The following is a 27,527-nucleotide window of genomic DNA, read 5'->3' as shown; positions in this document are numbered from 1 at the left end:
ATCACAACTGTGTCCTCTTCCTTGTCACCTGGACCTGCATTCTGCACTCTGGCGCAGGGCTTGAGACCTGGGGGTGGGGAGGCAGCAGTAGCAGGGCTCCACAGAGTCACCTCTCCCCCAACCCTACCCTCGCCTCCAGCCCCCATAAAGAGACGCCCCATAATACTCGGCTCAGATGTGTGTGTCCTCCCAGCCTGGTGGCAGGCAGGTGCCCTGTGCCCTCTGATAAATCTCCTCCCTTCCTGGGCCTCAGTTTCCATACACCCAGGTGAGGGGTAGGCCGGATCCTACCAGCCCACGTCAGTGAGCCCTGCCCCCCGCCCCCTGCCCCGACAGGGCATCGCGCTCACCGTGGGGCTGGCCGCCACCCGCCACCTGGACCACGTCTGGGCTGTCCTGGAGCAGTTTGGCCGGAGCACGCCCATCAGGTGGAGCCTGAACAGCTTCTCCCCCAAGGTGCTGGCTCTCCGGCCGCTGGAGGCCTGGACTGCGGACAGGGATGCTGGGCCTCCGTGGGGTGGGGGCTCCCGGGGCCAATTAGGGGGAAAGGCTGTGGGCCACGGCCCCCGGCCTCCGGCCCACCTCTGCAGCAGCGGCGTGGCCCCTGTGCCGCACTTTCCCCCTCCTCAATGGTGCTCCCTCTTTCCCACCGGGCTGCAGGGAGCCCAGCTGTGAGGCCAACACAGGATAGCTCCCGCGTGGCTGCCTGCCTGCCGCGTGGTGGTTAGTGGCTCTTTGATCCTGGGCCTCGTCCAAAGCAGGAGACAAGGGCCCGAGGCCAGCCCCGGGGAGCTCCCAAGGCGGAAGCAGTGGCAGCAACCCCAGGAGGCGAGCCAGGATAGGACAGAGGGGGGATGAGTGAGAACCAGGACCACGGCCGAGGTCCGGCCTCCTCCTCGCAGTGCCGCACGTGGCGGGTGGTAGAGCAGCAGCTGGGACCCGAGGCTCAGACCCCCAGAGAGGGTCTAGTCACTGACAGACCGCAGGATCACAGTGTCCTCAGGGCCATCGAGGGCCCCCACTCTCTGGGTCTCACCTGGAGCCAACGTGCCGGGTACCCCATCACTGTCTGTCTAGGTCCAGACACGCCCTCCCAGGCCCCCTGCAGCCTGAGGTGGGACAGAAGGGGGCCAGGTCCTGGGCCCCTGGGGAGGGGCCACCCCAAGGCTGGAAGGGTGAGGGGCTTAGATTCTAGCCTGTTCTAGCAGAGACAAGCACCCCCGTGTACACCTCCAAGTGACCCCACGAGACCCAGCCCACTGCCCCTAGGGAGGCAGCCCCATCTCCCCTATTTCCTTGTGAGATACACTGAGGTCCGCCCTGCCTCCAGGACCCCGCTAGTGGCTGGGGTACCTCCCGTCACCACACCCCCAGGGGAAGGCTCAGCAGGGCCCCCATGCGCCTGACCTGCCCCGCCCCCACCCCACTGTGCCCAGAACTCGGGGGACCTGCGGTGGAAGTGGGCGAGCAGCACCATCCTCCTCGCCTACGGCCAGATGGCAGACAAGGCCAAGGCCCAGATCCTGCCGTGGGTGGACAACGTCCTGTCCCGGATGATCTTCTTCTTCCACTACAGCTCCTGGGTACGACCCCCGGCCCACTCCAGAGCCCACCAGAGCGGGGTCAGGATTAGACCTCCCAGGGCCCCGGAGCCCACCAGAGCGGGGTCAGGATTAGACCTCCCAGGGCCCCGGAGCCCACCAGAGCGGGGTCAGGATTAGACCTCCCAGGGCCCCGGAGCCCACCAGAGCGGGGTCAGGATTAGACCTCCCAGGGCCCGGGAGCCCACCAGAGCGGGGTCAGGATTAGACCTCCCAGGGCCCCAGAGCCCACCTCCCCACCCCACCCCAACGTGGGCCTGGCCTTCCTTCCCACCTAGTGCTTCATGGGTTTTCATGAGGATCCCAGCCCTCTGCCTCCCCCAGAAAGCAAGCCCTGGGTTCTCACTTGGGGGAACTGGATGCCCCATGATGACAGCCCCCTGACCCTGCACCCCGGGAACAGTGAGGGGCCAGGCAGCCCTGTGAGGCCACCGCACACTTGATCCTTTGGGCCTGGGGTAGCCGCATATCATGAGAAGCTGGACACTGGGCTTCTTACAGCACCTCCTGATGCTTAAGCATCATCAACTATTCACATTGTTAAAAAAAAAAATCACATGGGTCGCCCCCATCCCGGAGCCTGTGCAGCCCCGGCCGGAGTTCTCTGCTGTCTCCCCCATCGGCAGTGGCCCTGCCACCACCTGTGACAGTGGCCCTCCTGCTCTCCCACCCCTCTGGTACTTCCACTCCCCGACCTGCCCCCTTGCTCCACTGTCCGACCCCAGGACGAGACCCTGAAGCAGAGCTTCCTCACGGCCATACCCATGCTGGTGGGGGCCATCAACCGCAACGAGGGTGCCCAAAGCTACGAGTTCTCGCAGGTGTCCGAGCTCCTCGAGTGTCTGATGGTGAGTGCAAGGTCCTTGGGCAGGGGAAGGGCTCCCCAGGGATGGACCAGGCACCCCCCTCAAACAGCAGCACTCACGAGAGACACCAGTGGGAGAGATGGGCCAGCTGGACTTCTAGAGCGTGGACAAGCCCCTCGTAGGCTTTCACACCTGGAAGCACATCCACAGCCCTCAAGTGACTCGCTCCCTACAGTGACCCTGAGCTGGCCAAGGACATCCACTGCACAGCTGATGTGGCTGAGACCCAGGAAGCCCAGCACCGTCCATCCATTCTGCCAATACTGACCTAGCTTGCACCACCAGTTACTAGGGGTTTGGGCCTCGCAGAACCTGTGGGATAGTGGAGGAAACTCACAAGTGATAAATAATTATGCAGTAGCAAGGAGAAGGCAATGGCACCGCACTCCAATACTCTTGCCTGGAAAATCCCATGGGCGGAGGAGCCTGGTGGGCTGCAGTCCATGGGGTCACGAAGAGTTGTACACGACTGAGCAACTTCACTTTCACTTTTCACTTTCATGCATTGGAGAAGGCAATGGCAACCCACTCCAGTGTTCTTGCCTGGAAAATCCCAGGGACGGGGGAGCCTGGTGGGCTGCCGACTATGGGGTCATACAGAGTCGGACACGACTGAAGTGACTTAGCAGCAGCAATAACAAAAATAACAGGCGCATTTTCTGAGCCCCTCCTGTGACCCAGACACACTGCTTTGCATGCCTTGCTTCCCACCTAACACAAGGGCAACGGCATCATGTTACTTGTGAATGCACGAAGCTCAGAGCAGTTTGGAGGTGTGCCCAGGGTCATGCGAGCTCATGTGTGGGTAGCTAGGATTCAGGCATGATCCATCTGATTCTAAAGTCTATGTTCTAATTGTCTGAGGTGGCAGGGGGATGTGGGGGGGTCAGATCACAGAGGCCCCCCTGTGCAGATCCAGAGCAGAAGCAGAATCCTGCAGGTTAGAGGGGTGCTGGGCACCCAGGCCTTTAGGCGGGAAGGAGACTTGGTGTCAGGGGACAGGCCCAGGTATGTGGAAAGACAGCCTTCACCTGGGATTTGCAGCTTCTGATGGAGAAGGAGCCCCAGGACACGCTGTGCACCCCGACTCGCCAGCAGACCATTCGCATCATCTCCAGTCTCTGGTAGGCTCCCCGGCCCCACGCAGTGCCTTGCTCAGCATCCACCATCAGCCTCACAGCTCAGGCTTGGCGCCCCTCAGGACAGCGAGGTGGGAGACATCAGGCTTCAAGGCCCTCCTGGGCAGGGCCAGGGACCTGAGCCAGCGCAGGCCACCGTGGGAGGCGGCTGGCTGTCTTACAGAGGCCCCCGCCCTCCCTGACTTGTCCCCACAGTAAGCTGAGGCCACAGCTGGACCTGGAGAAGAAATCTCGGCTTCTGTCCATCAGCCTCCGCAGCGTGATGTCCCTGCCGCTGCTGGAGGTCCTGGAGAAACACACCTGCCTCTTTCTGGAGCCGCCCAACATACAGGTGCGAGGCTGGCACCTGCACCCCTTCCGGAGGGGGGCCCCCGGGGAAGAATGTCCAGTCCCACGTACTGCTCTAGGGTTGGGAGGGGGCCGCTGAGGCACCCGCCTCGCACCGTAGGCCAGGGCTGGGGGTGTTTCTTTTAACTGTTCTGAGCCCACCTGTAAAAAGGGGATGATGATCCAAGAGCTAGTGCCACTTAGCACTGAGGCTGAAAGGAAACCCTGGATGTCCCACGTGTGGGGCAAAGCAGCGCTCTGTACATAGAATGGGTGGCCTCCCTGCCTCTTGCCGGCACTGAGAGCGTGCAGCTCAGTGTCACCCACGCCGCTACTGCAGCTGGTCTGGTCCTGCCCGCGCTAGTGGCTGCAAGAAGGAGCTCTGATGTGCGCTCCACGGCCCTGGCCGGCCGCCCACCCTCAAGTTCTGTGCAAGGGAAGCCGCACTGCGGGGAGATGCCGGCCATTGCGGGCAGCCGCCACCGGGGGGCGCGTGCAGCCTCAAGCGGCCGCGCCCCGCCAGGCGCCCCGCCCACTGCAAAGGGCAGGCAGCCGGTGCTGAGCGCCCGCCGGGCGCCAGGCCCACCCCCATCTGCGTTAGCTCAGCTTCCCAGCAGTGACCCGTCCAGAGAGCGGAGGGAACCAGCTCAGAGAAGTGGAGGTGTCGGGAGGGAGAGGCAGGGCTGATCTCCGCCCCATGCCCCCGGACCAGGCTCTTCAGGCCACCTCCCCAGGCTGAGTCCAGGATGGAGCCGGCAGACAGGCAGCTTGGGTGTGGGTGACAGTGAGGGGCCCCCTAGACCCAGGGCGACACTACTGCAGTGGCTCTCCAGAAGGGGGATGTCTGCCTAGACTCCAACCCTGTGGGAGTCCAGGGTGCCCGGGTTACCACGTGATGACCCCATGGCCAGACCCTCAGCGAGTGCAGCCAGGAGCCAGGCGCGGGGCTGGGGCTTCCTGTTCCTTCTCACCCTGTGTCCACGTCCACCCTGACAGGGGTCTGGCTCCAGCCCAGTTCTCAGGTGACAAAGGTAGGCTCATCGAGCTGAAGTGGCCCCCAGAGAGATGACGGCCAGAGCCACAGGGCTCTCCTCCAGTGGATACTCCCTGTGGCCCTTCCCTCCCTGGGCAAGCCTGACTCGCCAAGCGGCCAAGATTGAGGGTCTCCTGTGTTTGCAGGACCAGTGCAAAATGAAAATGAGGGGCCTTTGTTTAAACCTTTTTTGAGAATTTCAAGATGGCAATGGCAGAGCATTCAAGTAGACACGAGAGCCTTCCGGGCCAGGTCTTGAGCGGATTACACACTCGTGAATCTTCTCGGCCACTGAGAATCCTGTGCCCTGGGGCAGGCCCCAGACCACCCATGCTCCACGGCTGCCCAGTGCGGGTCCTAGGGGGCCCTTCCTGGGCATGATGTGAGCTCGCTGGTGTGCAGCCCATCCTGGGGAGCGTGCAGGGAGCGGGCCCCGAGAGGCTGACACACACAGGCCCCCAGGAGGCCTCAACCATCCCTCTGGCCCTGGGGCTCAGCTGCCCCCTGACCTGCTCCATGCCCCACACAGACCCTCTACAAGGAGACCGCGGGGGCACTGGAGCAGATGCTGCAGACCTTTATCATGCAGAACCCCACAGCCGAGGAGCTGCACTTCCTGCTGTCGGTGAGGGCGCAGGGTAGTGCGGGGAGGGGATGGCGGTTGGGGGGGGGGGGCAGAGGACGCAGGGCCTGAGCCAGGCTTGGGACTGGTCTAGACGAGGGCTGTCCGTCTCTAGAGATCACCGTGGTTTAGGACAAGTGGGGCGGGCAGGTGCAGTGAGCACAGCCTGGTGGCAAGTGGGCCAGGTAGGCCACAGCAAAGCGAGTTGGTGAGGGAAGAGGCCGTGGCCCTGCCCTGGAGGGACCTGCCCTCCTTCCCACTGAGAGAACTGCCCCTGCAGCAGGTTCCCTGCTTTGAGGGCGTCTCCCAAGCCTACCACCCCCACTCCGTCACTGCCCTCCAGAGTCCTTCCCTGATAGGAGGGAGAGAAGCCAACAGAGTCAGGGGAGGCCCAGACAGGGGAGGCTGCCTCTGCTGGGAGGGTGGGGGTCAGGGCCAGCAGGCCTCTGCAGAGGAGGGGCAGAGAGGGCCCCGGGGCAGAGGGCACACAGGAGCAAAGCTGAGCAACCCCAGCGAGCACACTGGGCCGGAATGGAGGGAGGTTCTGCATGGCTGGAGCCTGGGGTGGGCGCAGAGGTGGGGGCAGTGGGTCAGAGTGAGGTTAGGTCAGCAGGGGCCAGGCCATCTCAGGCTCGGGGCCCAGTGGAGCTGAGGGGACTGCTGCAGGGACTGCTGACCTGGGGTGCACAGATGGACGTCAGGGTGGGGTGTGTGAGCCCGGCCAGGAGAAAACGTCACAGGACACAACCGAGTCACAGAGTCTCCCAGCTCTTCATCCTCACGCAGCGTCAGATCGTCCAATCCGTAACAAAGAGGCTCAAATGCGGCTTAAGAAGTGTTCAACCTGTCTCAGTACGCGTTTGTATTTCTTTGTAACTCTGTGCCTTTATGGTGTGCACAGAAAAGCATTGTTCTGGAAAGATATACATTGCAGAGAAACGGGTTAAGAACCTGGCGCCTCAAAAGACTTTCAGCAGGAGGGGCGTGTCAGCTACAAGAGAAAGAATTAACACCTCCTTTTGCTTGGTGGTTCAGACGGTAAATTGTCTGTCTACAATGCGAGAGACCTGGGTTCGATCCCTGGGTTGGGAAGATTCCCTGGAGAAGGAAATGGCAACCCACTCCAGTACTCTTGCCTTGAAATCCCATGGACGGAGGAGCTTGGTGCAGGCTACTGTCCATGGGGTCGCCAAGAGTCGGGTACGACTGAGCGACTTCACTTTCACTTTCACTTGGGTAGCAACGCTGGCCTGGAGCAGAGGGATTAGCCGAGGCAGTGAAAAGAGAGGAGGAAGGCTGGATAGGGCGAGTGGCGGACCGAGCTTGGGGCTGGGACTGGGAGGGACCTGAGCTGAGGGTGTGGCCTGGCCTTGAGTGGGTGTGGCTTAGGGTGCGGTCCGGGCTGGGGGCGGGGCCTGTAGGGAGCTGGGGTCTCAGCGGCCGCTCCCCTCCCTTCCCCCACCACCTGCAGCACCTGTACGTCTGGCTGGAGTCGGAGAAGGCCCACGAGCGGCAACGGGCTGTCCACAGCTGCATGGCCCTCCTCAAATTCCTGAGCCACAACTTCTACCTAGACGTGAGTACCATCTCTCCGGCCCGAGGCCCACACCCGCCAAGCCGCCCTTCTCCCCAAGCTGCCAAGGCGCATGGGGTCCCTGCCCCCAGGACAGGCAGGATCCCCGAGTCCCCTGTGGCCTGGCCAGGCACTCCTCCTCCTCACACACAAGGAAACAGCCGGAGTTGGGGGTTGGGGGGCCCCAGCTGAAGGCTGAACCCAGGCTCCCTGATGCCTGACCCAGGACACTGGGCTTTTGCCAACACAGCTTGAAGCCTCAGGCAGGTTATCCACCCTGAGCCTGTCTCTCAGGGCAGTGGGAGGAAAGGAGTCCTCCTCGGAGGGACACAGTGGGCGTCAGATGGGAGACTGTGAGAGTGCCGCCCTGCCCCAGACTAGGGCAGGCAGCTCTGCGCGGAGCAGCCACTGTCCCTCTGCCCTCGTCCATCACCATCCCCATCGTTTCACGGATCACAGCTTAACCGCCATCTGTCACTAACGCCCTTGGGTTGAGTGAACATCAGCACGCATTCAGGGAGTGAGTGGTTCTGCATTTATCAGCCAAAATCAGCATCGATTCCTCAGGGAGACTCACAGGGAGATGAAATTACTTCCTCGGCCTGGTGCCTGACGGGCGTGCCTTTCTAATGAAGGTGGACAGGCAGGCGGGCGGCTGGGAAACGGCCACATTCTGCCAAAGGCAAGCTTCCAGTGTTCCAGGCAAGCTCCAGCACTCCTTTGGTGAGGAGGACCCCTCTGCAGGGGTTCAAAGGGTCTTCCGTTTACTCAAAATCAACTTCTGCAACGTAAGACTGGTCTGGGAGAGGCAAGTCAGGCACTTGCCTAGGGCACACTTGTGGAGGCGCCAAAACACTCTGCAAGAGAGATAAATATTTTAATGGGATGTTTTAAACAAATCAGCAAACGTTGGCCCTTGGGCTGGCCACCTGTTGTGAATAAAGCTTTATTAGAACCAGGGCTGGGATTAGGGTGAGGTGAGTGAGGCAAGGTCATGGATATGCAAGCTCAGATCCTGTCTTTATTTAAAATTTTGGAACGTTTTCATGACAGATTTTTTAGCATTCACTTTGATTTTGATAAATATTGCATTAAGATAGTTTTCTGTTGTGTCCTGAGCTTTTTTGGCATCCCCTAACATTTTGGCTGGGGAGTTTCCCCAGTGGCTCAGTGGTAAAGAATCTGCCTGCCAATGCAGGAGACACAGGTTCGATCCCTGGGTCAGGAAGACCCCCTGGAGAAGGAAATGGTAACTCACTTCTGTATTCTTGCCTGGGAAATCCCAGGGACAGAAGAGCCTGGCGGGCTCCAGTCCATGGGGTCGCAAAAGAGTAGGACACAACTGAGCAACTAAACAGAAACATTTTGTCCAGACCTGAATCCCGGTCCTGCATAGAGTTTGAAGGGATCCTTTCCGACGCCAGCCGTGCTGGGGTGAGTGCGTGGCTGCTAGGATCTGCATAAGTGGTTCTCTGCACTCTCACTACAGCCCAAAGAGGACTTCAAACGGATTGGGCAGCTGGTGGGCATGCTGGGGATTCTGTGCCAGGACCCGGACAAGACTACCCAGTGCTCCAGCCTGGAAGGGCTGGGCCATCTCTACAAGCTCCTCTTGCACCAGAGAAGTGAGCCTCTGAGGGTCCCCACGGAGGACCTGCTCCCACCACAGCCACAGCCTCAGCCCAACCCATGCCAGCACTCCTGAACCCAACTCCCCCCAGACCTCCCCCAGACCCAGACTCTAACCTCAGCCGTCAGCACAGTCATGGCTTTGTCCTGACCTGCAGACCCACTGACTCCCCACCCTAAACTTGGACCCAGGCATGACCCTGACTTCAGATGACCCCACTGCACCCACTGCAGGTCCCGCCCTAGACCACAAGCCTGCCTTTGCCCACCCTCACCCCTGCCCCATCCCATCCCTGACCAGGAGGAGAAGCTTCACAGGAGCAAGCACCAGCCCCCCAGGAGCCTCCCCAGGCCAGCAAGGAAGGAGCCCTGCTCTGGAGCAGCGGGGACCAGGAGGCTGCTCCCCCCAGCCCCCGGGAGGTGGCACTCTTGAAGGACCACATCTTGCACCCCGGCAGCTCCCAAGTCATCAAGGTCAAAGCCTTTAGAATCCTGGGCAGATCTGGGTGGGGGGATGTGGCCATGCTCTGCTCCGACCCCTACCACTAACCCTCTCCCGGGGCTCCCCCTGGGGCCAGGGTGTGAATATTAAAACTGAGGCCAGGATCTCACCTGCATCTCTGGTGATTAACTAGAGCTTTGGAGGACCATGTCTCCTGGGAACGAGGAGTTGGGGGAGGAGGGGCTGGAGATAGATGCTGGAGTCAGCAGCGCAGGCTTGAGTCCCAGCTCTGTCTCTCACGGCTGTGCAATCTTGAACAAGCTCCTTCTGTCTGAGCCTCAGTCTTCCTCGTGAAATGGGCAGAGTGATGCCAATGAAGTTCCAGCCGCCAGGAATTCCTAATAGACGGCGCTGGCTGGCTAGCTCCCAAGGTGGGCGTCCTCTGAGGCACTGAACAGTGTCCTTCTCGGTGACCCTCTGCAGATACAGCCTCGATTTCCTCACTTGCCCGAGGTTTCTCCCCACCCTCTGAGAGCCAAACCTCCTCCTTTGAAGGCATAGCATGTCTCCCCTCTTCGGCTGTCATCTGACCTCCTGCAGGCCCTCCTTAGTCAGTGGCTTGGGGTGTCCAGCAGCTCCCTGGCTCCCTTTCGTCATCTCAGTGAGATCCCGAGTCTCTGGGACCATCCATATCTGTGTGAACTGTGCCTTTTCTGAAGATGAGCGAGGCTGGGATCCCGGGTGTGGGCTGGATGCTGGCATTGGCTGGACTGGCCGAGTTTCCTAGAGCCTCATGTTTGGAGTGATCAGTTCATGATGTCTCCTCTATGGTGGCCCCTCTTGCTGTTGAACCTATGACTAATGAAGACCCCTGTATGGGGTGTGCCTGTCAGTCTCCCCATTAGACCTCCAGGCCAGAAGTGGAGTCCCACCTGGGCGCAGCACAGGCTCTGGTGGTAGAACCAGGCTTCAGTAAACACCCATTCAGTGGAGTCAGGTTGAACCGAATGATGAAGGGGCAGTACCTGGCTAGTAGGTGCCCAGTGGGTTTTGAATCCAGCCCTGTCTGAGTCCAGAACTGTGCTCTCTGCAGCTGTAGTGGCTGTCAGCCCACTGAGGCCAATCCGGAAAAGTTTAGCAGGGAAAAACTTAAAGCCCTGGAGCCAGTGCATCAGTTGTCCAGGGCCAGGATGGGGAAACCAGGCAGGGCTTCTGTTTACACCTGAGGACCTGGACTAGGGGAAGAGACAGGGCTGGAGGGAGGGTTCCCAAGGGCCAGCTCAGAGGCGCCCAGGAGTTAAGGGGTCCTGGAGCACTGGGGTTCTCAAGTGGACAGAGTGACTAGGAACATAGGGTTCAGGACCTGGGAAGAGCAGTCTGCCCCACTCTGCATGGCCCCCAGCACACAGGGACGGGGCACTCAGCTCAGCTTCTGAACAGGAAGCAGTGATGGACAGAGCACAGAAAGGGGAGAGGATGGGAGGGTCTGCTGACCAAGGGATGATGGTTCTGAGAAGGTTTGGGCTGGAGAACAGACCTGGGTTCTTGTCCCAAGTCTGTCCTGAATTCCCCATGTGGTCTTATAAACACTATAACTTCATCACTACCATGAGCCATCTCCACCTTCACCACCACCTCCAACAGCATTCCTGTCACCACCATCCCTACCAACACCACCATCACTAACAGCACCACCACCACTACCATCACCATCACCACCATCATCACCACCACTAACAACACCACCACCACCAGCACTACCATCACCATCACCACTACCATCACCACCACCACCACTAACACCACCACCATCACTACCATCACCATCACCACCATCATCACCACCACCACTAACAACACCACCACCACCACCACCACTAACACCACCACCATCACTACCATCACCATCACTAACAGCAGCACCATCCCCATCCCCATCACCACCACCATCACTACCACCACCACCACCGTGACTAACACCACCACCATAACCACAGAACCACCATCACTACCACCATCACTACCATCACCATCACTGCCACCATCACTAACAGCAGCACCATCCCCATCCCCATCACCACCACCACCACCATCACTACCATCACCATCACTACCATCACCATCACTAACAGCAGCACCATCCCCATCCCCATCACCACCACCACCACCACCATGACTAACACCACCACCATAACCACAGAACCACCGTCACTGCCACCTCCAGCTCACATTTTTTCATGCCCTGGGCTAAAATAAAATATTCACAAGTACTTAGCAAACCTGAGATTGTAGTATTCTGGGATTCTGAGAGTCTAACCATCATTCCAGATTGAATTTCTTCAAAAACATTCTAATACTAGAACTTTAACCAAAGTTTACCATTTTAGCAAACAATTTTAAATGCAATCTTAAAACAAATGATCTAACCAGATTTATATAGTACTCTAATATTCTAACACAAAAAGTTACTTTTAGCTACAAGTATGCCTGTATGCCAGTCAAGAAGCAACAGTTAGAACCGGACATGGAACAATGGACTGGTTCCAAATTGGGAAAGAAGTACGTCAAGGCTGTATATTGTCTTCTCTTATTTAACTTATATGCAGAGTACATCTTGTGAAATGCCCGACTGGATGAAGCATAAGCTGGAATCAAGATTGCAGGGATAAATATCAATAATGATATGCAGATGACACCTCCCTTATGGCAGAAAGTGAAGAGGAACTAAAGAGCCTCTTGATGAAAGTGAAAGAGGAGAAAAAGCTGGCTTAAAGCTCAACATTCAGAAAACGAAGATCATGGCATCCAGTCCCATCACTTCATGGCAAATAGATGGGGAAACAATGGAAACAGTGACAGACTTCATTTTCTTGGGCTCCAAAGTCACTGCACATGGTGACTGCAGCCATGAAATTAAAAGATGCTTGCTCCTTGGAAGAAAAGCTATGACAAACCTAGACAGCATATTGTGAAGCAGAGACATTACTTTACCGACAAAGGTCCGTCTAGTCCAAGCTATGGCTTTTCCAGTAGTCACGTATGCATGTGAGAGTTGGACCATAAAGAAAGCTGAAAGTGAAAGTGAAGTCGCTCAGTTGTGTCCAACTCTTTGCCACCCCTGTAGCCTACCACGCTCCTCCGTCCATGGGATTTTCCAGGCAAGAGTACTGGAGTGGGTTGCCATTTCCTTCTCCAGAGGATCTTCCTGACCCAGGGATCGGACCTGGGTCTCCTGCATTGTAGGCAGACACTTTACTGTCTGAGCCACCAGGGAAGTCCCTAAAGAAAGCTGAGGGCTGAACAATTAATGCTTTTGAACTGTGGTGTTGGAGAAGACTTTGAGAGTCCCTTGAACAGCAAGATCAAACCAATCAATCCTAAAGGAAATCAGTCCTGAATATTCATTGGAAGGACTGATGTTGAAGCTCCAAGACTTTGGCCACGTGATGCAAAGAACTGACTCACTAGAAAAGACCCTGATGCTGGGAAAGATTGAGGGCAGGAGGAGAAGGGGACAACAGAGAATGAGATGTTTGGATGGCATCACCAACTTGATGGACATGAATTTGAGCAAGCTCTGGGAGTTGGTGATGGACAGGGAAGCCTGGTGTGCTGCAGTCCATGGAGTCACAAAGAGTCAGACATGACTGAGAGACTGAGCTGAACTGAACAAATATGCCATTAAAATTATCCTCACCTCCTAATCAATAACTGGTAAACTAACATTCTCACAAACACTACCAAAATTTTAGAACAGTAAGATTCTGTTAATAATAAATATTCTAACATTCATATATTTTTATATCTAATGTACATGCAAACATCCTAACAGACTGTCAGACATCTCAACAAATACTCTGACATGCCCAGGAACATTTTATCATCTGACCATCTTCGCAAGCCTTAGTGTTCCGTCAGCCTTCCCAAGTATGACTTCACCACCAGCATTCCGTCTTCCTTTGGTTACCAGTTGCTCAGAGTCAGAGCTGTCCCTGTGGGAAACTTTCTAGAACGATGAAGTGTCTGTATCTGCACTGTACATGTGGCCACTGTCCCTGTGTGACGATTGAGCTCTTGAAATGTAGCAGTGCAGGGAGTGCCCTGGACATCCAGAGGTCAGAGCACAGTGCTTTCTCTGCTGGGCCCCAGGCTCAGTCCCTGGTCAGGGGACTAAGATCCCTCAAGCCAAGCGAGTACAGCCAAAGTAAAAAAAAAAAAAAAGTGGCTGGTGCAGCTGACGAACTGAATTTTAAATTTTGCTTCATTTTCTTTTATGGGCTCACCACGTAGCTTGAGCTACGTACGATTAGTTCCCAATCCTACACCCTAGGCGGTGAACGTGCAGAGTCCTAACCACTGGATCACCAGGGATTCCTTGAATTTTTCGTAATTAAATTTAAACAGCTGGGTATGGCTGGTGGCTACCATATTGAGCAGCACTGCTCTAAGTCTTTCCAGAAGGTTCCACCTGGGCAGTCTCCCTCTTGGAGACTGTGGTCTGAGGCTGTGGAGCAGGGATCCCACCCCCTGACCTTGCATTCCCTGAGAGTACCCTCATCCCTCCAGAGCGGCTCAGGGTCTGGGGTAGGAGGTGACACCCACCCCACTGGACGCCCCCTCCCAGGAGAATGTGGGCAGCAAGCAGAGTCAGGCTCCCTGGCAAGCCCTGCTAGGGCATGGGAGCCCTGGGTTCTGGACCCAGCCTGGCCCTGCCTAGCCCTCCCGGGCGCCGTGAATGAGGGCAGCTCACCTGCCTTCCCAGGCCTGGGGCTTGGTGAAGGTGACCCTGAAGGTCCTTTGAAGATCTGAAGTTGAGTTGCTCTTGATTAAAGCTCTGTGAGGAGGGGAGTAGGGAGTAGCTGCCTGGGCGGAGGCTAACAGATGAGGTGATGACTGGGCAGAGGAAGAGAAAGGTCAAGGCTGGCCAGGTCAGGCGTGCCCCAGAACAGCCCTGAGGCCTAGTGAAGAAGAGCACCATGTCCCCGCCCCTCTGCTGGTCATCACACCCTCTCTTCCTGCCCCTGGGCTGTGGCTGGCTCTGAGAGACGTGCAGGAGAGCACACTGCAAGATGGGTGCTCTTGCTGGGGCCCCAGAGGCATGGGGCTCAGGCATCTGGCAGTGCTTGGAGACTTGGGGAGCCTGAGCATTGGGATGGGGTATGAGTGCAGCCAAGCAGGCGGGCGCCCAGCACCAGGGACCGTGGTGACGGTGCCTCCCTCCCACCGCTACAGGAGGTCATGAAGCATCTCACGATGGCAGAGCTGACCGACCTCATCTGGACGGCCATCGATGGCCTGGGCTCCGCCAGCCCTTTCCGCGTGCAGGCGGCCGCTGACATGCTGCTCACTGCCATCCAGGAGCACGGGGCCAAGCTGGAGACTGTGAGGGTAGTGGGGCCCCCAGAGGGTCCACCATGACGGGGCAGAGGGCAGGGGGGCAGACCCAGCATCAGCACCCAGGGGCTAGAGCCGCGGGTCCCAGGCGGCATCCGCAAGCTTGGGCCTGAGGGGGAGACCCAGGCCCCACCCTCTGATGGGTGAGTGAATGCAGGACAGAATGGCCCACACAGGTGTCCGGGGCCCTGGGGGCTGTTTGCAGGGTCTGGGGCAGACATGGGCTGATGAAACAGGGATAGGATGGGAGTTGGGGGGAGGAAGGCCCAGCCCAGACCCTCCAGGAGCTCTGGATCTGACTCCAGACTGATGAGGAGGAGCAACGCAGGGCCCTGGGGGCACTCCCAGATAGAAGATGACTGATGTCTCAGGGGGGTGCTCTCGGAACCAGGCATGAATGGATGAGTAATGAAACCCAAAAGCGGAAGGGGAGGGGCCTGCCAGACATCAGAGCAGCAGGTACCAAAGTGATGACCAGGACACGACGTCATCTGAACATAAGGCAGACACCCTATGTCCCCCCAGCCCCAAGACGGGCTAGAGGCTCTAGCCCCTGGGTGTGTCTGAACCTTCAGCAATTGGGCAATGTTTGGACAGACTTGGATGACCCCAAATGCTGCACAGATGGTGCTTGTCCCCCAGCCCTGGGGTCCCCTTCTGACTCGTGTCCAGGGCAGAGAAGAGCCTCCCCCGTCAGACCTCCCTCTTAGAGCCCCCAGGGCAGGGCTGTGTGTCCCCCTCAGGAGAGCACTCTACCTGAAGGGGCTCCATGCCCATCAGGGCAGCTCCTCCCTCCCCGTTCAGGCTCCCCGGGGTGGGGTCTGGCCCCCTGCCCAGACCAGCCCTCTCCCCATACTCTTCCTCCCCGCACAGGTTGCCAGCCTGGGCCGGGCCATCCACCTGCAGCTCTGCTCCGTCCGCATTCCCCAAGCCAAGGAAAATGCCCTGCAGGCTATCACCCTGCTGGCCCGGAACCACACCTCCGAGCTGGTGGCCGCCTTCCTGGACTTCTCCATTCCGCTGGACAGGTGCTCAGCCCTCCTTCCCTCCCCACCCCAGTGCCCACCGTCCATCCTCCCCCAGGCAAAGGGCAGGACTTCTGCACCCTGCCTGCCCTCCTGCTTGCCCATGAACAGGGCTGCAAGCCCCGAAGGAGTACTTATCTGTTCATTTACTGTGCCCCTCCTGGGGCCATCCCTGGGGAGGCACCACACACCGTCCCTTCTCTCGGTGACCCCATAAAACACCCCACCCAGCCACCACCACCCATCACCTGGCAGAGAGGAGCCCGGGATCCTGGCTGCTTCCGGCAAGACCCCTGTTAACACCAAACCCTCTCTACCCTTCTTGTTCCTCCAGGGACCCTCACCCTGCCCCCACATCCCAGTGGCACCACAGTCCCCCGGCCCCTGAGCCTGGAGACAGTACTTTATCTCTAAAATCCCAGTTCTGAATCCCAGGTCTTCAGTCTATACCACCTGCTTACCCAGCCACCACGCACCTGCCCTGGGTCACTCCTGGAACCTTGAGGTTGTAGCTCCTGGTCGCCGACACCCTCTCGCTCACTCCCACTGGCTTGATCTTGGGGACGCCAGCATCTTTCGTTCACCCTGATGCCTCAACACCGGGACCTCCTCTCCCATCTCCCTCAGCCTCCCCCTCCCACAGTCGTAGCCTCGGCTCAGCCACCTTCGGTTTCAAGCATCTGTCCCCTGGCCTGACCCCCTCCCGCCTCACTCCATCTGGTACCCACCCCCCGACCAGTGAGCCTCTGCCCTCCGGGACCTCCATGTTCACTGCTCATGGCCCCTCCCCTGTCCTCACCTCCCTCCTTGCCAGCATAGAACCTACCTTCTGGTGTCAAAGGAACCCCCTTGAGCACACCCCAAGCCCTTTGGCCCCTTTGTCACACTCAGCTTGCAAAACTCAACTGGCTCCGTCTGCTTCACACCTGCACCCGTGCAGCAAGTGCCGGAAAGCGTGCCGCCACCCCTAAATTGCCAGCCACGCATCTCCACGGAGCCCTCGGGGCGGCCCAGAAACCACATTTCCCCACCCCTCCCCTCCCCTCAGCCCCAGCACCTCTGCCCCCGCCTCACACTCGGCCACCGACCTTGCTTCCAACCCCTGAAAAATCGGAAGCCACCAGAAGAGAACGCTCACCAGCTCCCAGCTCCCAGGACCCTGTTTTCCAGGAAGATTTCTAATTTTCATGTGGAAGGGACTTTTAGTTTTTATTAGCAATGTCTAGTTTTATTGCATTGTGATCAGAGAATGTCATCAAATATTTCTGGTTTATGTAATTTACTGATCTTTTAAACAATTTTTGTGAATATTCTATGGGCACCTGAAAGGGTGTTGTTTTTTTTTTTTTTTTTTCTATTATCAGGTATAGGACTTGCTATAAAGATTTACTTTATCGATTCTGTTGCTTAGGTCTACCTCCTTACTTAACCTGTGTCTATTTGATCTGTCTTGTACTGAGAGTGGTGTGTTAAAGTTTCCTGTTATTAATACGCTTCTATCTATGTATCCTTCCATCTCCTGTGGTTTTTATTAATACTTCATAAGGTTGTCATGTTATTTGGTGTATACATATTCATAAGTGTTACATCTTCTTTATGGATCGTGACTTTCAGCAGTAAAAAGTGCCCTGCCTTGTCACAGTTAATGCCTGAAGGGCTTGAATTCCATTTTGTTACCAGAATCACGTCCCCCACTTCCCTGTTTTCCCCCATTTGCCCAGTATTCATTTGTCTGTGCTTTCATTTAACCTTTCAGAATTCATCTGTTTTAGGTGTCATCGTATATACAGCACACAGTTCCGTCTTGACCTATGATCAGGTTGAAAATCTTTTTATTTTAATAGATGAGCTAAGTCCATTCACATTTATTGATACGACTGACGTGTCAAATCTCAGTTCTGTCATAATATTTTGTAATTGCCTGTGTTTTATTTGCTACATATTCTTCCATGAGATGCGTATTCTTTGATCTTTGGCTGTTTTTTTATTTAGGAAGAGTTGTAATTTTGTTCTAATTGTTACCTTTGTATCCTCACCTACTTTAGTGTCCTTACTCCCTTGTTAACTTTTTAACGTCTGGCTTAGCCATTTTTGCTGATATCCTGAAACTCCCAGCCATGCCCGTGGAACAACCAGTGAGATTATTCATCCCCATCCAGCTGTGTTTTCATTTGCACAGTGCTTTGTCAAAATTTGCACTGTACTCCTCCCACACTGGTTTCTAGAGAGTACACACACACACCCTAAGTCCTTTGCCAGAGAGTCTAGGCCATCCCTTAGCTTGACAAAGTTAATGCTCTGACAGTTTCCTCAAGAAGGCTCGTGGATTCAGAAAGCCCTAGCTTCTTTTATGTTGAAAGTTGTTTACTTGAAAGGTGGCTTGGCTGAATATAAAATCCTTGGTTCACATTTTCTTTTATTAACTTTTGTTTTTTGGTGGTTTTTTTTTTTTTGGCCACACCATGCAGAATGCGGGATCCTAGCTCCTGCAAGGATTGAACCCAAGCCCCCTGCTTTGGGAGCATGGAGTCTTAACCACTGGACTGCCCGGGAAGTCTCTAAGTAATTTTTTTTAGTGCTGCTCAGTTGTTGCCTTGCTTTGTTTTTGAAAAGCCCCACGACAGTTGTTTTGTTTGGTTTTGTTTTGTTGTCTTTATAAGTTATCTTTTGGCCTGGAGACTTTGGAAATTGTTTTCTTTATCTTTGAAATTCAACAATTTTACTAAGAAATGTCTAGATTAGACCATTCTGTGTACATTTTCTCAGGTACCTGATAAGTCTTTTGAATATGTAGATTTAAGTCTCTACGTTTCTAGAAAGTTCTCTAGGTTGTAATTTTTCTCTTCTGGTTTATTGAGACATAATTGGACATACAGCACTGGTTAAGTTTAAGGTGTACAGGATAATGATTTGACTTACATATATCATGAAATGATTACCACAGTAATTTAGTGAACATTCATCATCTCATATAGATACAAAAGAAAAAAAAGTATTTTTCCTTGTGATGAGAACTCTTAGCTTTCCTTTCTTTGTAACTTCCACGTATAACACGCAGCGGTGTTCATTAATCATGCTGTACGTGGCGCCCCTCGTCTTCTTTATAACTGGAAGTCCTTTTGACCACCTTCATCTGATTCCCCCATCCCCACCCCTCACCTCTGGTCTCTCTTTCTGTGAGTTTGTTTGTTTTGAAGTATACTGCTGCTGCTAAGGCGCTTCAGTCGTGTTCGACTCTGTGCGACCCCATAGACGGCAGCCCACCAGGCTCCCCCGTCCCTGGGATTCTCCAGGCAAGAACACTGGAGTGGGTTGCCATTTCCTTCTCCAGTGCATGACAGTGAAAAGTGAAAGTGAAGTCGCTCAGTCGTGTCTGACTCTTAGCGACCCCATGGACTGCAGCCCACCAGGCTCCTCCACCCATGGGGTTTTCCAGGCGAGAGTGCTGGAGTGGGTGGGTGCCAGTGCCTTCTCCCTGACCTGCCACACTGCGCCAGTTCCTGATGCACAGCATGCTGATTCTGTGCTTCTGTACTTTTCAAAATGCTGTCAGCCTGCAAAGCCATTACCTTATCACTGACTGTATCCCCCACCCTGTACATTCCATCCCCATGACTTATTTTGTAGCTGAAAGTTTCTGCCTCTTAGTCTCCCTCGCCCACTTCTCTCTTGGTTATAATTTTAAATATTGGTTCCGTCCCATTGTTTTTTTCCTTTTTCAGAGACTCCAGAGATTCACATGCTGTTCTTTCCTTGCCTGTCTTCCATTTCCGCTTCTTTTTCTGTGACCATTAGAGCTTCTCTTAAATTCATCTTTATTGTCTTGGTGGTCTCTCTACTCTTCCTCAATGTTCCTTTCTAAATTTTCACTCGAGTTGTATCTCTCTTGAGCACCTTATAATTTTTATTCACTTCTGAGTTCAGTCAACTCTTTTTTTCCTTTCTTATTAGAGGGTGTTTCTTGGTCCTTTTTGAATTTATAATTCAAGGTGGTTTTTCATGTCTTTAAATGCTTGCTTGAGTATATCGACCTGCAGGAGAGGTGTTGTCTTACACTTTTTTTCTGCATCATGATTATCAGGGGAGGAATTTTCTTATTGGATCTGTGTTTTCTGTTTTCCAGGGAAGGGTTGCAATAACTCTGTGAATCTGTTAATTTTTCTCCTGTTTGTATACAACACTGCTGCTGCTGCTGCTAAGTCGCTTTAGTCGTGTCCAACTCTGTGCGACCCCATAGACGGCAGCCCACCAGGCTCCCCCGTCCCTGGGATTCTCCAGGCAAGAACACTGGAGTGGGTTGCCATTTCCTTCTCCAATGCATGAAAGTGAAAAGTGAAAGTGAAGTCGCTCAGTCGTGTCCAACTCTAGCGACCCCATGGACTGCAGCCCACCAGGCTCCTCCGTCCATGGGATTCTCCAGGCAAGAGTACTGGAGTGGGGTGCCATTGCCCTCTCCAATATAAAACACTATTGGAGTGTTTTGTAGGATTTCAAGTTCAATGGCACCCTCTTCTGTCAGCATAACAAAGACCAGATAACTTAGCAGATTTTTAGTTTTGGTGGTAGGTGGGAGGGTTGTGTGTCCTCCACTTTCGGGGGTGCTCTTTTTCTCGTGCAGGTCTGTGAATTTTTCCTATTTCACACCTTTACCTTTCACTAACCGGTTTCAAAGGGTACGTCTTTCTTTTCTGCCCTTTCTTTCCTCCCCAAAGCTGCGTGTCTCGGAGGCTGCCCTTCAGATGAGCATCCTTTTCGGTCCCTTTCCTGGGATCCATGCTTTGGTTTACTTATTCTCCTTCTTTTTGTTGTTTCGTAGTCTCAGACTTAAGATGGACCTCGTCTTCCTGAAGATGATTTAGATCGGCTCCGAGCCCTGTGAGCAGCTCCCGTCTCCTCTCCTCTCCAGGGTTTCTCTCACCCTGCCTTTATCTGCCGCAGAGCTTTGTGGAGGAGCAGGGGTGGGTGAGAGAATGAGGCACTGCGGGCGGGGCTGGCATAGCTCTCTCCTGCTCGCAGCGCCCCTCACGGCACACCGTGGTGTGGAGTAGCTTCACTTTTCTTCTCGCTGTATGGTTTCTCAAGGACATTTTGAGAGGCGAGGGGACCCCGGCAGCCACTTCTCTCAGCTGCTCAGGTCTATAGATCAGTTTTACCCATACTGGAATTTATATCTTGTTTCCTCAGTGCTAAGAAGCACATTTTTCACACGTCAACATCTATGCCGTGGAAGCACATTTTATACTGACGGCACCTTCACCTGGGCTGACGGGGGTGGGGGGTTCTCAGTCACCTGGGGGGACTCTCAGCCGGAGACCAGTGCAAATTTTAAAGTCCCTGCTGGAGGGTTTTTGGGGGGGCCACACTGGTGGTGTGAGTTCAGAGCCCTGTGTAGGTTTCGTGGTTCAGATTCTCAGGCGCACCCTCCTTCTTCCCTTCACAGGCTGAGCAAGCACCGGGTCTTCTCGCTATTTCTTCCTGCAGGACAGGCTCTTTATCTTCTCTTGTTTTACCCCGCTCACCGTGTACACACAGCCCATGGGGTCCCGCCTTTGTGATGGGGTCCCTATTAGACTCCCGTCTTGGATAGCTTCCCTTTCTTAGGAGCACATGAAATAACGGTGGTGTGTCCTAAAAGTGTCAACAGAAGTGTGTGATTCATGCCCTTCCAGTAGTCTTTTGTTGTCTGTTTTTTTTCCCTCAACATTGTGTGTTTAAGATTCATCCCGTTATGTTACACACAGTTGGAGTTCATTCACTTTGAGTTGCTGTGTCTTGTCCCATCTTGGTAAACACCAGTTACCCCTGTAGTGTGGATGGACGTTTGAGTTTGGGTCTGTGCTTAACACTGCTGTGAAGCTGCAAATACGTGTGTCCTAAGACACACCCACACTCAATTTCCCTGTGCAGTCATGTTACTCACCTCAGTTCAGTTCAGTTCAGTTGCTCAGTTGTGTCCAACTCTTTGCGACCCCATGAATCACAGCACACCAGGCCTCCCTGTCCATCACCATCTCCTGGAGTTCACTCAAACTCATGTCCATCAAGTCAGTGATGCCATCCAGCCATCTCATCCTCTGTCATCCCCTTTTCCTCCTGACCCCAATCCCTCCCAGTATCAGAGTCTTTTCCAATGAGTCAGCTCTTCTCATGAGGTGGCCAAAGTACTGGAGTTTCAGCTTTAGCATCATCCCTTCCAAAGAACACCCAGGGCTGATCTCCTTCAGAATGGACTGGTTGGATCTCCTTGCAGTCCAAGGGACTCTCAAGAGTCTTCTCCAACACCACAGTTCAAAAGCATCAATTCTTCGGCGCTCAGCTTTCTTCACAGTCCAACTCTCACATCCATACATGACCACTGGAAAAACCGTAGCCTTGACTAGACAGACCTTTGTTGGCAAAGTAATGTCTCTGCTTTTCAATATGCTATCTCACGATGCAAGATACTCCCAACATGTTTAAACCACCTCTCACACCCACAGTATTTTTATGTATGTAGTTCCTGTTACTCCACGTCTTCACTGACACTTAACATCAATCTTTTAGCCAACCATCAAACTTTTAGTCAGTCTGGTGAGTGGTATTAATCATATTTCCATGTTAATTTTCAGTTTTCTGATTAAATAATGAGATTGTACATCTTTTCATGCAATTTTTGGCCATTGGGGCATCTTCTTTGGGATGCCTGTTCAAGTATCCTACAGATTTTTCTGTTGGGTTGTCCCTCTTTTTCTTATCAATTTCTAGGAATTCTTTACGTAATCTGGGTACAAGGGCTCTGTTGATTATTATATTACATATCTTCTCCACTTTGCAGTTTTCCTGTCTCTCCCTCACTAGGTCCTTTCATGAAGAGGAGTTCCCAGGTCCATCATTTATTCTCAGACGTTACCTTATAAAAGTTCTAGAGTGTGGGAACTTCCCTGGTGGTGCAGTGGTTAAGACTGCTCTCCCAATTCAGGGGGCCCTCAATCTGTCTTCGAGGAACTACCATCCCACATGTCACATGGCCAGGCAAAAAAAAAGCCCTGGGCTTTGCCTTTCTCATTCATCCCGCCGACCGCCCAGCTGAGGGCCATGTGCAGGGCCCTGCCCTCAGGCTCTCTGCCCGGCACTGCTGCCTGGGCCAGGCCAGCACCCAACGTTCTCATTCCTACAACTTTAGAACGATTCACCTCCCTGAGCCAGAAAGCCTCTCCTTCCTCCTCCTCCCCCGCCCCCTCCTCCTCCTCCTCCTGCGAGGCTGTCCTGGCCATTCGTGGCCCTTTGCCTTTCTCCGTAAACTTCAGAATCATCGCCAAGCTTCCTCGTTCTCTTTTTCCTCGCCCACCCTAGGGCGACCGTTTTATTGGACCGGCCCTCGGAGCTGGACCGGGAGTAACCCTTGCTTTGTCACCCTGGCTCACCCACCCTGGCTCTGGGTGTGGCCGGCTTTCTTTAATTTAGTTCTTTAGGTAGAACAGGGATTCTTCTCGGCAATCAGATGCACACCTGGGAGGCCCTCGTCGGGACAGAAGCCGGGGCCCTGGTTACGAGCTGCGCCTGAGGACCAGGCTGCCCGCCCGCACTGGCTCCATCCCCTGCTCACCCACCCAAGGGTCTCCATTCTTCTTCTTTCATTTTATATACTGTGTTTCATCCAAACACATTCCTAAAACATTTTATTTGCAGTTTCTATAATTTATATAAAGAGCATCACGATGCATATAGTCTTTGAAGACTTTTTTCACTGGCCTTATATTAATGTAGATTTTTAGGTCTAGATTCTGTATCTAACCTAAATCTAGTAACATCAGTTCTTCTTTCTTTAGGATTGTATTGTATGTCTCTTTCCACTTTTTTTTTTTTTAAATAGACTTTTTTTTGGAGCTGTTTTAGATTTACAGAAAAATTCAGCAGAAGTTGCAAAGTTCCCATCTACTTCCCTCTCCTGCCAGGCTCTTTTCTTGGTAACATCTTGCCTCAGTGTGGTAGGCTTATTACACTTGATAAACCAATATTGCTATATTATTATTAACAGGTCTATAGTTTACATTACAGCCCGCTCTTGGGGATGTACATTCTATGGGACAAATGCGCAATGACAGGTATTGACTATCATAGTATCAAACAGAATAGCTTCGTGGCCCCCGCCCCCTGCGCTGTCTGTTCATCCCTCCCTCCTCTAAACCCCTGGCAACCTCTGATCTTTTGACAGTCTCCATGGTTTTGCCTTTCCCAGGATGTCATAGAGCTGGAATCATCCTGTGCAGCCTTTTTAGGTTAGCTTCTGTCACTTTCTGATAAGCTTTCAGGTTCTTCTATGTGTTCATGTCAACCACTCTCACCCCCTAGGAGCTCTTTCTCATTTCTTTTTTGTTGGGGGCGGGAGTGTGAAACGATCCCCACAGTAAGTCTAGTCGTCATCATTCCTAGTTACAGATCTCTGTCCTTGTGACGAGAACTTGTAACGTGGCAGAAGCTGGAAATACGCAGGACAATGCTGACCGTTGCAGTCGCCCTGCACTGTATTACGTCCCTGTGGTTTACTTCCCCATTTCGCGTACCTCCGACTCCTCACCTCTAGCAGCCCCCAACCTGTTCTCTGTAGAGAGGAGCTTGGGTTTTGTTTCTTTGGGTTGGATTTTGGTTTCATTTAGATTCCATGTATAAGCAAGATCATGTGGTATTGGTCTTCCTGTCTCTGATTTATTTCACTGAACATAATACCCTCAAGGCTGATACGCGTTATCTCAAATGGCAAGATTTCCTTCTTTCTTATGGCTGAATGATATTTCATTTTATGCACACACATACACATACACACATATAGGGCTTCCCAGGTAGCTCAGTGGAAAAGAATCTGCCTGTTGATGCAGGAGACGTGGGTTCAATCCCTGGTCAGGGAAGATCCCCTGGAGAAGGAAATAGCAACGCTCTCCGGTATTATTGCCTGGGTAATCCCATGGCAGAGGAGTTTGGCAGGCTACAGTCCAAGGGGTTGCAAAAGACTTGGACATGACTTAGCATCTGAACAACAACAGCCTGCGTGTGTCTGTTGATGGGCAATTATTTCTTCTCCATGTCTTGGCAATTATAAATAATGCTGCTATGAACATGGGGGCTCACATATCTTTTCAAATTAGTGTTTTCATATTCTTCATATAAATTCGCATAAGTGAGGCCATGTGGTGGTCCGATTTTTAGCGCTTTGATGAATCTTCATACTGTTTTCCATAATGGCTGCACCAATTTACATTTCCACCAATAGAGTGTGAGGGTTCTATTTCCTCCACATCCTGGCCAGCACTCATTATTCCCCGCCGCCTTGATAACAGGTGTGAGCTGACAGCTCACTGTGGTTTTGATTCCCGTGTCCTTGATGATGAGAGACGCAGAGCATCTTTTCATGGACCTGTTGGCCATCCGTATACCTTCTTTGGAGAAGTGTCTGTTCAAATCCTCTGCCCATTTTTTAATTGGACGGCGTGGGGAGCTTTTGTTTATTTTTGAAATTGAGTTGTGTGTGTGTTTCATATGTTTTGGATATTAAAACCCATTTTCATAAGTATGACTGGCAAATATTTCCTCCTGTTTACTATGTCGCCTTTCATCTTGCTGATGGTTTCCATTGTCGGGCAGAAGCGTTTCAGTTTGATGCCGTCGCTTGTTGATTCTTGCTTTTGTTCCCTCTGCTTTTGGTGTCAGATCCAAAAACTGATTGCCAAGACTGACGTCAAAAGCTTACCGCCTATGTTTTCTCCTAGGCGTTACACAGTTTCAGGTCTTACATGCAAGTCTTCAATCATTTAGAGTTAATTTTTGTATTTGGGGTAAGATAGAGGTCCGATTTTATTATTTTGCATGAAGCTGCCCAGTTTTCCCAACACCATTCGTTGAAAAGACTGTCTTTCCCTGCTGTATGTTCTTAGTTCCTTTGTCGTAAATTAGTTGAGCACGTCTGTGTGGGCTTATTTCTGGGCTGGGAACGCTTCCTTAACGTGGCTTCCAGGCCCACACTTGCCTGACCCTCCCTACACCTCCCCGGCTGCTACTGCTCAGCCTCCTGGCTGCTCCCGCCTGTCCCCTGACTTCTTAGCTCGGGGATTGAAGGGCTGACCTCAGGCCTCATCTCCACTTACACTCCTTCCCTGATGGCCACACCCCAAGACCAGGCAGAAAGGCCATGGGACTAGACACACCTGACCTCCAATACCAGCTCCCGGTTATGAGGCAGGGCCCTGATCAGGGCACACCTTATCTCTAGTCCTCAGTTTCCTCACATGCAAAATGGGCACAAGGACTCTGCAAAGCCCTACACACACCAGTGATGGCCCCTAAGTTGGCCCAGGTCAGGCCCCAGGGAGCTGGTGGCCCCCAGCAAACCCAGGCCTAGAAGGAAACGTCCACTGTATGGCAAGCCCTAAAGGCTGCGCGGGAACAGGCCCTGTGAGGAGGCCCAGAGGCAGGAGAGGAGGGAAGGCAGGCAGGTGCTGGAGGTCAGAGGGCAGGGGTCAGAGAGTGATAGCTTTGGGTATCAGCTAGACTTATCCTGACTGTACTTAGGCGCCATGGAGGGTGACAGAGTCTGCCACTGGGATGAGAGGGGCCTGAAAGAGGGAAGACCGGGGACCACGGGCCAGGGCAGCCAGCCCCACCTCTGTGCAGCCCCCGGGCCGCACACACCGCTGTCCAGGCCCCAGCCCTCACGCCCCTCCCCCATCTCACCCACCCATCCTGCCAGGGTTCAGCTCAGGACCAGCCTGGCTTCCTCCCAGGCACCCCACTGCAGGCACCTGAGCCCTGAGCACGGTGGCTGCTGCTGTGACCTAGGCTGGGCAGGCTGGAGTCTCAGTGCCGCCCTCACACCACCCTTTGCCTGCAGCCACGCTTTCCGATTGTGGAGGGCCCTGGGTGCCGAGCAACCCGTGAGCCACCTGGTGCTGGCCGTGCTGCTGGGCTGGCTGCAGAAGCGGCCCCTGCCCACTAGGACCAGCGGCAGCAGCCCCCAGCCCAAGAAGGCCTACCTGCGCTCCCTGGCCGTGAGTCTCTGCCCCACCACCCCAGGTGCCATCCCAGCTGCCTTCTCGAGTGTGTTCAGTCACACATGGGTGTGAGGCACCCACCACGTGTGCCAGGCCCCAGGGAGGGGGAGCCCCATACTCAGGCTGTGAAAGCCCTGGCCTGCCCAGCCTGGCCTGGACAAGGGGGCCTCCGAGGTGGCCCCAGCCGGGAGCTGACCCTGGGTCCAGGCCCAGCTCCCCACTTCCCGACCGAGGGCCCTGGACCCCTCCCGCCAGGTGTAGGCAGTGAGGAAGGGCATGGAGAGATTCGTGAATCTGCCCCCATAATAGGGTTCTGGAGGAGTCTTGTAGGCTGCCTCCAGTGGCTCCCACCCTCCTGTAGAAGTCCACACCCACTCCCCACCCCACCCCCTAGCCTTCCCCACAAGCCTAGACCCTGCTTGCACAGCCCCCGGAGCAGGAGGCTTGTTTCCTAACATGCCTCACCTGGGCTGGACTCTGACAGGGCTGCAGCTGTGCCCCAGCCCTGTTTGATCCAGGGCTGAGAACCCACTTGTACCCCCTAGCCCCCTGAGCAGTGGGCAGAGCCTCCTAGGCAAGCTGCTGCCCCCAGCCGAGGGGTGTGACAGCCACACTCGGTGCTCGGGGAAGCCCACCCTGTCTCCATGCCAGCCCTCCATCAGCCTGGCTCCTCAACACCCCCAGACCCGGAACCTCCCTGTTGGAGACCAGACTCAGCATGGGGTCAGCAGGGCGGCCTTCCTGGGTCCCGCCCTCCTCTTGTCATCCCCCCCACCTTGAGAATATTCTGGACCCAAGGCCCCTCTCCAGGTGTGGGAGGCCCTGGGGCTGATGTCTGGTAGCTCCCCCTTCCAG

General features: G+C 54.3%; 1 protein-coding gene across 4 annotated transcripts in view; it reads left to right on the top strand.

Moving 5' to 3' along the window:
- Positions 1-27,527, top strand: part of LOC147359743 (maestro heat-like repeat family member 5) — a 59,312-nt gene that overhangs the window by 20,089 nt on the left and 11,696 nt on the right. Inside the window, exons 9-20 of one of the 4 annotated variants that reach the window (XM_086337550.1) lie at positions 337-456; positions 1,437-1,583; positions 2,327-2,449; positions 3,512-3,591; positions 3,802-3,937; positions 5,496-5,591; positions 7,060-7,164; positions 8,651-8,786; positions 9,092-9,264; positions 14,465-14,614; positions 15,500-15,654; positions 26,513-26,669. In XM_086337550.1, the coding sequence (XP_086193676.1) occupies positions 337-456; positions 1,437-1,583; positions 2,327-2,449; positions 3,512-3,591; positions 3,802-3,937; positions 5,496-5,591; positions 7,060-7,164; positions 8,651-8,786; positions 9,092-9,264; positions 14,465-14,614; positions 15,500-15,654; positions 26,513-26,669 (1,578 nt within the window). Of the gene's footprint in view, positions 1-336; positions 457-1,436; positions 1,584-2,326; positions 2,450-3,511; positions 3,592-3,801; positions 3,938-4,524; positions 4,965-5,495; positions 5,592-7,059; positions 7,165-8,650; positions 8,787-9,091; positions 9,265-14,464; positions 14,621-15,499; positions 15,655-26,512; positions 26,670-27,527 lie in introns of those variants that run through there. The other 3 variants (XM_086337549.1, XM_086337547.1, XM_086337548.1) reach the window with 3 other exon arrangements.

The sequence above is a fragment of the Bos grunniens genome, chromosome 14, assembly GCF_055505025.1.
Source record: "Bos grunniens cultivar Pamir isolate PY7600 chromosome 14, Bosgru_T2T1.0, whole genome shotgun sequence".
Lineage (NCBI taxonomy): Eukaryota > Metazoa > Chordata > Mammalia > Artiodactyla > Bovidae > Bos > Bos grunniens.
Note: the sequence above shows the minus strand (reverse complement) of the source record. Positions and strands in the feature narration are given on the sequence as shown.